At 54.0% G+C, this 11,083-nt stretch overlaps 1 protein-coding gene across 2 annotated transcripts; it reads right to left on the reverse strand.

Annotated features, from left to right (window-relative positions):
* Positions 1 to 301: 301 nt before the first annotated feature.
* LOC112445399 (liprin-alpha-1-like) lies at positions 302 to 2,952 on the reverse strand. Of its 2 annotated transcripts, none has more exons than XM_059884369.1 (3): positions 2,438 to 2,952; positions 1,131 to 1,232; positions 302 to 660 (listed from the first exon to the last, which is right to left on the reverse strand). In XM_059884369.1, the coding sequence occupies exons 1-3, from the start codon at positions 2,552 to 2,554 to the stop codon at positions 439 to 441; spliced, it is 441 nt and encodes a 146-aa protein (XP_059740352.1). In that variant the 5' UTR covers positions 2,555 to 2,952; the 3' UTR covers positions 302 to 438. The 2 variants fall into 2 exon arrangements, with proteins under 2 accessions (XP_059740352.1, XP_024844674.1); XM_024988906.2 differs by having other exon boundaries at positions 303 to 660; positions 2,393 to 2,952.
* Between the last annotated feature and the right edge of the window lie 8,131 nt (positions 2,953 to 11,083).

Below are 11,083 nucleotides of genomic sequence, written 5' to 3' on the forward strand. Positions count from 1 at the left end.
TTAACAGCTTTAAATTTAAGTTAGGAAAAAAAATGTTCCTAAAATAATTCTATTACCTAGTTTTTAATTGCAAATGATATACAGAATATAATAAATCTTGAGACATTTATGCCAACTAATACTTTTTACCTGGGGCTTCCCAGGTGGATCAGTGGTAAAGAATCCACCTGCCAATGCAAGAGGGCAGGTTCGATCCTTGGGTCGGGAAGATCCCCTGGAGTAGAAGATGGCCATCCACTCCAGTATTCTTGCCTGGGAAGTCCCAGGAGAGAGGAGTGTGGTGGGCTACAGTCCACAGGGTCGCAAAGACTTGGACATGACTGAGCATGTACACAGGCAACACTTTTTAACCATATAAAATTCTGACTTCTTACAGAAAAAATGTATTTACAAGAATTCAAGAAGCTCAAAAGTCAACTAGTTACATAAATACATGCATCATCCACCTAACAAGGCAGCAAGTGTACAAATCCAGGACGGCCGGGTGGCTGGTACCTTCTCGTCCAGGGCCTTGTGGTGCTCAAACAGTGATTTCAGTGCCTTGAGCACCTCCACCTCGCTCTTCATGCCGGCTGGGGACCGCGCCTGCTGCTTGCCCATCGTCATCCGGAGCGATGGCACATATTGGGAAACCAGGCATTCCAGGTGTTCCAGCAGCAGCTGCAGGGCAGGGCCAAAGGAGCCCCTTCAACCTCATACTTGAATTCAGGGCCGATAACTCTTCTCAACCTCATGCTAACACCAAAACCATGCTAAGGCAAGTCAGAATCCTGCCAGTTCAGTCTAAAGTTAGAGTGGACTTCCCCAGTGGCCTAGTAGTTAAGACTCCACACTTGTGCAGGGGTCCTGAGTTTTAATCCCTGTTCGGGGAACTAAGACCTCACACACACTGTAGCATGGACAAAAATGTAAGTTAAGAGAACTCCCCCCTCAAATGTACTAAAATTATATTAGCTCTCATCATAAATTTGAAGCAAAGTATGAGAACCCTGATCGGATCCACCCCGGTCTGCTCAGTGGGAAGATGTGAAAAATGACTTGAAAACCAGACAGAGTTTAAAGACAGCAACACGGAACCCAGTGGTGACCCCCGTGGGGCAACTGTCAACACGTGAGAATCCCCTACTGACCCTGGTGTTGTTCCTTTCGGCTCTCATTTCGGCTATCTCTTTTTCTCTTGCTAGAAGCTGCTCTCGGCATGCACTGAGTTCTTCCGTAGGGGATGCCAACTCCTAGAAAACAGTTAAATGAGTAAGTAACTAAATGCAAACACAAATTAAAAAGAGAGCGAGACTGAAGACTGACCCTGTCAAGTCTCTCCAGGCTCCACACAGAGGGTCTCCCTGCCCCTCCGGAGAAGAGGGGTCCGCTGACCCCAAGACCACACAGACCACCACAACTCAGACCGGCCTTTAGCCTCCACCTTGACCTGGCAGGCATGCGGCAGGGGAGAACCCGGAATCCAAGCCTGCCTTCTCAAGACCCAGGGAAGTCTGAGAAACTTTCCTAAACATAAACCTAACAACAAACTGGACAAAGAGGTTCTTAAACGACACACAGACCAGTGACCTAGAACCACTGGGGAGAGGGCAGAAGAAAGGGAAGATCTACAAGGCCACCAGGCTTTGGAGTGTTCCTCTGGGAAAAAGGCTGATGGCACCCCACAGCCATCTGTTAGGCTGACTCCACTGAAGTCACCCAGTCATTCAATAAACTGGTTAAAAGGTTAAATTCATGTTTTATGTATTTTATCACAATTTTCGTGCACGCGGTGCCGACCACGTGGTGAACTTGCTCAAACTGAACCACACGGCATCTTTCATCTTCTATTTTTCTCGCACACATAAAAAAATCCTGGGCTGCATATCCCCTACTACACACTGAGTATTAGCACCTAGAACACTGCCCAACACTTGTAAGAGGCATGTAGTAGACATGTGAAGCTATGAGGGTGTATGTTATACATGTAAGCAGTAGGTAGCCGTCATTAAAATACTGGACACACTGTTCTGTGCTTTGTAAGATGGGAGACATAAGGGGCTTAGCATTTCTGCTTCAAGGACTGACTCTATAGCTCAATCTACATGCCCCAGAGACTCCTCCAGCCAGTGTATCCCTTCTTTGGAAGAAGGGAGACGTTAAGGGGCTTAGCCTTTCTGCTTCAAGGACTGACTCTATAGCTCAATCCACGTGCCCCAGTGACTCCTCCAGCCAGCGTTTCCCTTCTGGTGGGGCCCCCGGCCATCCTCCACGCAGCATCTGCACAACCACTGACAAGGTCAACCTGCTGGGGTCGATCCTGCCCAGAAGGGCAAAACGCCCTGGCTGGCAGGGACCCCCGGCAGGGCCCACAGCCATGCTAACAAAATGAAACACAGCCCCAGTGCTTCACCGGGTAAGGGCCAATCCGACGGGCCCAGCCCCCGGCTGCTCTCACGTCAGTCCACTCCGCTTCCAGAACTTGGGCCGAGGCCAAGTTCTTCCTTGTCTTGGCCTTTGCCTTGGGGTTGCAGCACTGAAAAAGCGCCCACAGGCGGGCCCTTCTGCAACCCATCCTCGCGGATGGGGGCAGCCCCCCACTCGGGGGCAACTGCTGTTTCACGGTAGGATACCTCCGCTCCTGAGCTATAACCACCGATCTCACACTACAACCACTGCTATTCACACTATGACCACCGCTCTCACACACACCGCTCTCAGACACCACTCTCACACACCACTCTCGCACACAACGCTCTCACACACCACTCTCACACACACCGCTTTCACACTATGACCATCAGCACTGCTGTCTCTAGAAGAAATGGCACGAAGGCTCTGCCTCCAGCATGTCTCCCAGGAGCCCAGAACCGGAACCCACTCAGTCACAAGAGGCTCTGTCGTAACAGGGGGGCTGGGCTCAGGCCCACCGTCAAGGGTACAGAGAGGGGGGAGGGGCTGCCAAAAAGATGTCAGGTGAGTGTGTGTGTGGGAGAAGGAAAGCCGTGCCCACAGCTCAGGCCCACCATCAAATATAACCCTGCAAGGATACTGGTTCACCAAATAGTATAAACTCCTTCAGAAACCACCACCCCTGGGAATGAGCACGTCTTCTAAGTGGGCTTCTGCACCCCTTTAAGCCCCAAACAAGCCTCCAGTGAGGCTACTGAAAGGGCACCCATGAACTCAAGGGCGTCCCCAGAATCCACCCGGCTGAGGAGGACTCACCACGCTAGCTGCCCCTCACTCTCACCCTGAGCTCAGTCCTCCCTGACTGACTCCCTCACTCAAGCTCAGCAAGGGCTTGACCAACCTCGCTCCAGGCACTTAAAATGAACCCACAGTGGGTACAGGGGTTCATTCAACCTGCTGTGAACTCGCCCTTTTAACTTCAACCCTGGGCTGTCAGATGACTCTGCTCTGTGGGGGCTGCAAGGTGGAGGTTCAGGGGTGTCCCTGCCTCGAGCCGCGACAGCCAGTGCCTCCCAGACGCCACCAGGTGCTGCCCCACCCTCCGCCCCCGAGTCTCCCACCCCTCTCCTGGCCCCACTCCCACCCTTGCGGCTCTCCACTTGCCAGGGCACAGGCCACTTGCTCCTGGCTCAGCCTGGACCTCTGCTGTCACTTGAGGGCCTCAGTCCCCAGGGTGCTTGGGGCCCTATATCCACCCCTCTCAGCAATTACGGACTCTGGGAGGGACAGAGTACAGTTTGGGGTCCCCGCAGTTCACCCTGAACACATTTCTCTTTGTTTCGCTTTATCTACTGGAGTTCTCTGAGATGTGTTTTTAAAACCTCAACTGTTGCTTTCAAAAAGACTGTAAAATCACTGTGCTCAACTTTAAGAATAAAATCTTCATTTTCCACCTTAAAGTAAAACTGGAGGGAAGACTAAAAGCAGTCATTTTTTCAAACTGAAAAAGAAAACACACACGTGACCACGTCACAGAATACAGTTCACGCAACCCCTGGCTCTTCAGCCTTCTCCTCGACCACCAGCAGCCCGTCATCGCAAGGCCTGCCCTGGGCCGTCAGGGGCAGGGGGGAGAGGCAGACCGGCTCCTCTGTCCCCAGGCCGCATGGGCCGCTTGCTCCACCTTCTTCCCAAGTTCAAGTGGCGCTGACACAGCCCGGGGAAGCTGGGGATTCTGATCAGAAACACAACCGTGGGTACTAAGGAGGACCTCTGGTTCTTGTTTTCCCCGGTATCAAAGATGATCAATATAATTACTGTGAATTTTACATGTGGCTTCAGATGAGAGAAGACACCTAGGGCTTCCCCACTTGCAGTTACAGACGCAGGCAGCTTGTGGGTCAGCCTACCAAGAGCTACAGAAGCTAAATACATTTTAAAAAGAGGTCCTTAGGCAGCCACAATCCAAGATTTCAAAAAAGCCCAGTGAGGGAGCTGGACACTGAGAGGGCCACTCCTTCCCTCGGGGCATCTGAACAAAGCTGACTCTGGGAAGAAAAGGCAGGGAAAAAGTCAAGCAGAGGGTACTGGCTAACACAGCTCTGGATGGTTCCTTGGGCTGGGAAGACAAAAATTCGAGCTCAGGCCTGATAAGTCAGTCCGGATGTTAGAGACTAAGCTCCCAAGAAAAGGGAGGCACAGAAAACATACCCAACACTCTGCCCAAACCGGCTGAGTGCTGAGTATCAATCACCTCTTGGTGCTCAGGAGACAGATGGTGGGCTTCAGGACTGGGCGAGAAGGGGGCGGGGGAGGCCATGGGAGGCACCCCAGGCTTCCAGACGGACACGCTGGAGGGCTCCTCCCTGCGGTCAGGGGGAAGGTGGGTGAAGGCTGCTGAGACTCAGCTTACAAGGACACCCCAGCCTCAAGTCACTCAGGCCCTGAGTGAACAGACAGCTCTGTCCCCACTAGAGGTCTGCCTCAGAGGAACCTCTGGAGAAGACAGCATCACCAGAAACTCTAGGGTTTTCCATAGATAATGTCCAACATGCAACCAAAAAAAGCAAAAAGGGTGTAACAACAAACAGGAAAGAGAAAAAGAACTGAAACAGATCCAGAGGTATCAGATGTATATCAGCATATCAGAGGTATGCTAGAGGTATCAGATGCAAACTTCACCAGTTCAAAAATATACTTGACAAAAGGAAAAACGTCTGAGAATCAAAACCGATTCTAGAACTTTCAAGTAACAGTGACTGAATTTAAGAACTCAGTCTCTGGGCTTAACATCAAATTGGACGTAGCTGCAGAGAGGATCAGTGAACTGAAGGATAGATAGGTTAAAAAATATATATATAAGAAGGAAAAAAGGATAGAATATATCGAAGGAGCCTGTTGTTAAACTACATTGTTAAAAACTATAAATGGGGCCCCTCATGATGGAGAAAAGACAGAAAGGGGAATAAGAAATGCCTCCAGGGGCTGAAACTAAAGAGCCTCTTAATGAAAGTGAAAGAGGAGAGTGAAAAAGCTGGCATAAAACTCAACATTCAAAAAATGAAGATCATGGCATCCAGCTCCATCTGCTGCTGCTGCTGCTGCTGCTGCTGCTGCAAGTCGCTTCAGTTGTGTCGACGGCAGCCCAGCAGGCTCCCCCGTCCCTGGGATTCTCCAGGAAAGAACACCGGAGTGGGTTGCCATTTCCTTCTCCAATGCATGAAAGTGAAAAGTGAAAGTGAAGTCACTCAGTCGTGTCCGACTCTTAGAGACCCCAGGGACTGTAGCCCACCAGGCTCCTCCGTCCATGGGATTCTCCAGCCAAGAGTACTGGAGTGGGGTGCCATTGCCTTCTCCACGGATTACAAGAACATTAAAGATACACACACACAGAGTTAACTGTGTGAGGCGATGCATATGTTGGGCAATCATTCCATGATTCTATGGGCATCAAGTCATCACAATGTAGACCTGAAATACACAAAAACTGTATCTGTCAGTGACTCCTTAGTGAAGCTAGGGCTCTAAAATCAGGGCCTGGCACCTTATAGCTGGCAGGTGTGGGAACTCGGGTTCATGTGCAGGCTGTAGACACTCTTAATCACAGGTGAGACCTGAAGCAACTAAGCAACTCTCCATTTTTCTTTTTCTGTTTTTCTCTGTTCCGCTTGCCATTTGTGTTTAACAGATTCCCAGTATGGAGTGAGCAGCGTCAATGCAGCAATAATGTTCCCCATCTAAGGCAGGAGCATGTAACACCAGCAGACTTCCCAATTGCCCCGAGAGTAACTGGGGTGCTGCATCACAAAGAAAAGCAAAGAAACACAACATTCCCCGAGACAGAGCTGCCCGACGGCAGTGGGGACTATGGTCCACCAGATGTCCCAAGGGAACTCCCAGGGGCTAGGAGCCCACGCTGGGCACCCCCAGCTTGAGGCCACACTTGCCTTTCCGCCATTCTGAAGGTCCTGGCAGAAGAAAGCCAGGCCATGGAAGGGGCATGGTGTGGCTGGCCCGTGGGACTCAGGGCAGGACTGACTTGGGTCTGTGCTGGGCTCCACATCCAGTCACCACTCTTGGAGTGTACAAAGTTCTTGGGATCATTGTAGGTTTCTGGCAAAAAGCAATGGAGCCGAAGTCACTTAGGATGGTTTTTAAGGAAAAAACCTCACTGAAGATTCACTCAGTGCCAGCCTCGCCCCTACTGAGCTGCAGACTCCTGGTCATCCAAGGCTGTGCCCACAGCCCACCAGGGCAAGGGGAGCCTCCCGGACACTGGGTGACACATGGCGTTCTTCCCCCACTTTGAGTGAAGGGCTGCACCCCCGTGGATGAACCTGGCTCACCCCTCCACCTCTGATGCTGAGGCCCCTGTGACTCCCACGACCAGAGGATTCAGCCTCTCCCAGGGCCTCCGTGTCACTGCACAGGCCTTGTCCATGTGGCCCCAGCAGGCAGGGTGAGTCCTGTGTGGAGCCTCCCAGCTTGTTGGCCTAGCTGCACACACTGGGGCCGTGCACGAGCACCGCGTGTCCACTGAACGAGTGGATGAGGGCCTCTAACAATGACAGTGATGACGACGAGGAGGAAGAGGTGAAGGGGGCTAAGATCCAAGTGTCAGTCCCTGATTCAGGCATCTGTGCGTATTAACCCATTTAACCTCATGACAAGGTTGTGTGTCTCTGTGTGTGGGGCGGGGGGCCGGTCCTGCCACTGTTCTCACCTTGGAGCCGGCAAGTTCACTCTCAGTATCCAGGGGTGGCTGCAGCCACTGGCCACAGACTGGACAGCTGTAACACAAACTCATTCGCCCCCAGATCTGGAGTCAGAAACCTGTGATCAAGGTGTGGGCAGAGGCTCCAGGGGAGGGTCCCTCTGGCCTGGTCCAGCTCTTGGGGGACCCCAGGCCTCCCTGGGCTTGTGGCCACATCACCCCACCTCTGCATCCATCTGCACAAACCTTCTTCCCTGGGTGGCTCTGTGCTTCAAATCATTCCCTCTTCTCTTCCAAGCATATCCGTCATTGGATTTAGGGTCCTCATGCGTCCCGGGTGATCTGGTGCAGTGGTCAATAACTTACTTCCTGCTGAGACTTTTCATCGGAATAAGGTCACCTTTGCGTGCTGCAGAAGGATGGATGGCTTTCGGGGCCACCACTCAGCCCACCATACTGGTCACGAAGCCCCCGGGCAGAGCCTCACTGGGCTTGGTGCAGGGAGCTTCAAAGAAGCAGGGCTCCAGGACTTCAGTCCTAAGGCTGCCTCAAGAAGACAGTTAGGATCAGGACATTCGGGCACAGGGACCAAATGAGCAGGGCTCCAAGGTGTGCTGGTGGGTGTGGCGCTCACCTGCAGGGAGCCTGGAGCCTGACATGAGGCCCGGGCTGGGGGAACAGCACATGGTTTGGGAATGGACACATCTCAGCACGGACGAAGGGAGGCAGGCATGGCCGCTCAGGCCAGGGAGCCCAGATCTTCCTGCTGCCCTCAAGGGGCAGGTCAGATGGCACAGGAGGGAGCCATGGTTTAAACGACCTGGGTCGGAGTCCCGTCTGCTGCTGTGTTGTCTCTGGCGAGTGACTCAGCCTCTCGAGACCACCTATTGCTCCTCTGCAAATCTTTGCCATTCGTGACTTGCTTCACAGTTGGGGGGAGATCTTGGTGCTCTCAGCAACCCCGCCCACCCGTGGCTGGGGCTATGCCACCTCTCCACCACCTTGAGGCCACTAAGACTACCCCTGCACAGACTCTCTTTGCAAAGAAGCTGGAGCCGCTTCCCCTACCATAGGAAGCCCTGTGGCACCGAGACAAGAAGCAGCAATGCCTCTAGCCTGGGGGCTCCTGGTGCGGGGATGACCACATGGGGCCCTGGGAATGACCGTGGATGGCCCCACACGGCCAACCCGTCTTTCCTGTTACAGCTCCCTTTCTTTCTGTGTGCTCTGTTCAACCACACGCAAAGACCCAAAATATATTCCTCCGAGTCCATGGAGATTTCTCTCGACACTAGTCATGAAGCAGTGCCCAGGCCACATCCCTGGGAAAACACGCTCAGCTGTTTACGTGAGCGACAGGGTCCCTCCCAGAAAAACATCTGGCAGGATCGGGACAGGGTCGTGGGACTCAGTGGACATATGGGATGTCCTCGTTCTTACACATATAGGATGTTTTAAACCCTGGTGCCTAGCCTGACAGCAGTCTGTCCCGGGAGGAAGAAACAATAAGATGCTGGTCCCCTCCCCCAGCTGGAAGCCCCAGAGCCGTGGCTTCTGTCCGGACTGGCCCCTCGGGTGGGGAGTCTGGAGCCACAGAACCGCAGGGGCCTCGAACCTTGGTGGGCATGGGAGGGCCAAGGGGCTCGGGGAGGGGACAGGGTCAGGGCCCTTGCAATGGACCCACCGCCACAAACTGCTGGACCAAGACAAGAAATAACAAACCCACACCTTAAAGTTCCTAAAGAGCCAAGAAGGCCCAGAAGAGTGACCAGGATGGTGCCGTCCGAGGTGGGGGAGGGGAGGGGGAGGCTCGCCCAGCGCAGACTGGACGGGGTTAAACCTCTGCTCCCGGCTCAACTCACTGGAACAGCGACCTCACCACAGTTGTTCCTGGCACTTTCCTTTTAGAAGGAAGAAGGGACTCACAGGGCAAGCAAAAACGTCCCTGTGGGGGATTCCTGGTGGTCTAGGATGCCAAGGTTCCCTCTTCGTCCCCATGATTGCCTGAGCCGGCGTGTTGTGCGTCACGGTCACCCATCTCTGCTGAAGGGCAGCCACCTAGGTTGTTGGAAGTTTGGCCTCAGTGAGGCCGAGCCTGGCGTCCCTAGCTGCCCCTAGAGGGCTCCTGGGCAGCACACTTCCCCAGCCCATCCTGACCCCACAGCTGCCACCCACCCCAGAGGGCCCCGTCACTGCCATCAGGGAATTAGGGGTGCCGAGTCTCAGGCCCGAGGGTGGTGGGGGCGCCCCCACGGCATCCTGTGTGTGCACCCCTCCCCGGCTCATGGTCCAGCAGGAGCTGTGGGGAGCGTGTGTGCACAGCAGGGACACACAACGGCTCCCGAGCACCGCCGGGCCAGGAAGCCACGGAGCCAGGTGAGGCCTGGGCCAGACTTCTGACCACCACAGGGGCCTGGTCAACTTCCCCCCTGTGCCCTCGGCTTCCTCAGCTCCAAGGATAATACCACCACTCGGAGGGTCTCTGATGCCAGGGCTGCTCTGTGGGAGAGGTCGTGTTCTCCGCAAATGTGTTGAAGGCACGTGATGCCTGGTCAGTCCCTAATGACTGGGTGCATTCTTGGCAGCCCTGGGTCCTGCCTGCTCTTCCTGTTGGCACTGGGGTCCCACATGGGTGTGAGCTGGAATGCTGGTTCCAGGCTGGGTCTGTCTGCTTAGGTGACCGACGGGTCCCCAAGAGGGAGAGCGTCTGGCACGGGGTGGGCCTCACCCCCTCCTTCTCCTGATCGGCTCCAGGACCACCCTATTTCCAGTTCCCGGAGTAGGAAGACAGGGCCCTTTCTGGTCACTTTAACATCTCACAGGAGCCTTGGTTGATGATATTTGCTGAGTGATCCAGGGGCTGGGGGACAGTCCTGCTGAGCTCCTACTGTGTGCTGGCCGAGGATGCTCCTGCAGTCCTTCCCCAACCTCGGCAGCATCCTCGGTTCATTTTAATACTCGTGGACGAGGCGGCAGGCTGGGACTGCCACTGGGGGCTGACCCTGACTTCCTCACGCCTGCCCTCCACCTGGACGGCTCCGAAGGGGACAGAAAAGTGCTCAGTCCCTGGGCAAGGGTCTGCAGGGAGGCATTTCTGCACCGTGGTTTCTGCTGACCATGTCTGCACCGCCCAGGAGGAGCAGTCACATGGGGCTGGCATAAGCATGCCTTCTACACATCCTGGATGTGGTACCCTCGACTGTCTCCAGTGAGCCAGGACCCAGAACAGTCTCTGAGGGAGCTGGGGCTGCAGGACTGGCTGGGGCGGATTTACCCCTCAGCTTCGGCATAGGGTCTAGCTCCCAAGGCCTGGCTTGTTGAAGGAATAAAAGACATGTATTCATTCACAGTCTGCTTTGATGATTGGTGGGTAGGTTACTCAGATCCACACTCTCATGGAAAACAACAACAACAAAAAAGTGTCACGCCTTCAAGTTGCTGAAGACCTGAGAAGGCCCAGAGGAGCAACTGCCCAAGAGGAGGAGTCTAAGAAGACCCCTCCCTCCCCATGGAGCTGGACTCCCAGGAGACGACACTTTCAGGTGACCCAGAAACCACTCCCTTCTCCAGCCGCTGGAATTACAAGGAAGGTGGTTCTGGTGCTGAGCAGGAGAAGGAGCGGGTGAGGACCCCGGTGGGTCCAGGCATGTCACCCTTGGTTCAAGGTGATCCTATCCATAACACCCTCAGATGAGTGGAGAATGCAAGTGCCAAGTCTTTCTGGATAAGGACATCTTCTTCCCAGGCTTGGGAACTGCCCCACGGGTTACGGAAGGGTGGCAGCCATTGTGGAAGAACGCCAGGCACACCAGGATGAAAGACAGCTGGAGGAGAACCAGCAGAAGTGACCCCCTCAGCTTTGGGATTCTGAGAGGACTGATGGATAATAAATCTAATCAATCAGCTAAGCTCACCTTATTTAGAGAAATAAACCTCAAGATAGAAAGGTCCTGCACAGGACAGGAAACCATTAAAGAA

Source organism: Bos taurus, unplaced genomic scaffold (assembly GCF_002263795.3).
Source record: "Bos taurus isolate L1 Dominette 01449 registration number 42190680 breed Hereford unplaced genomic scaffold, ARS-UCD2.0 Leftover_ScbfJmS_1101, whole genome shotgun sequence".
Lineage (NCBI taxonomy): Eukaryota > Metazoa > Chordata > Mammalia > Artiodactyla > Bovidae > Bos > Bos taurus.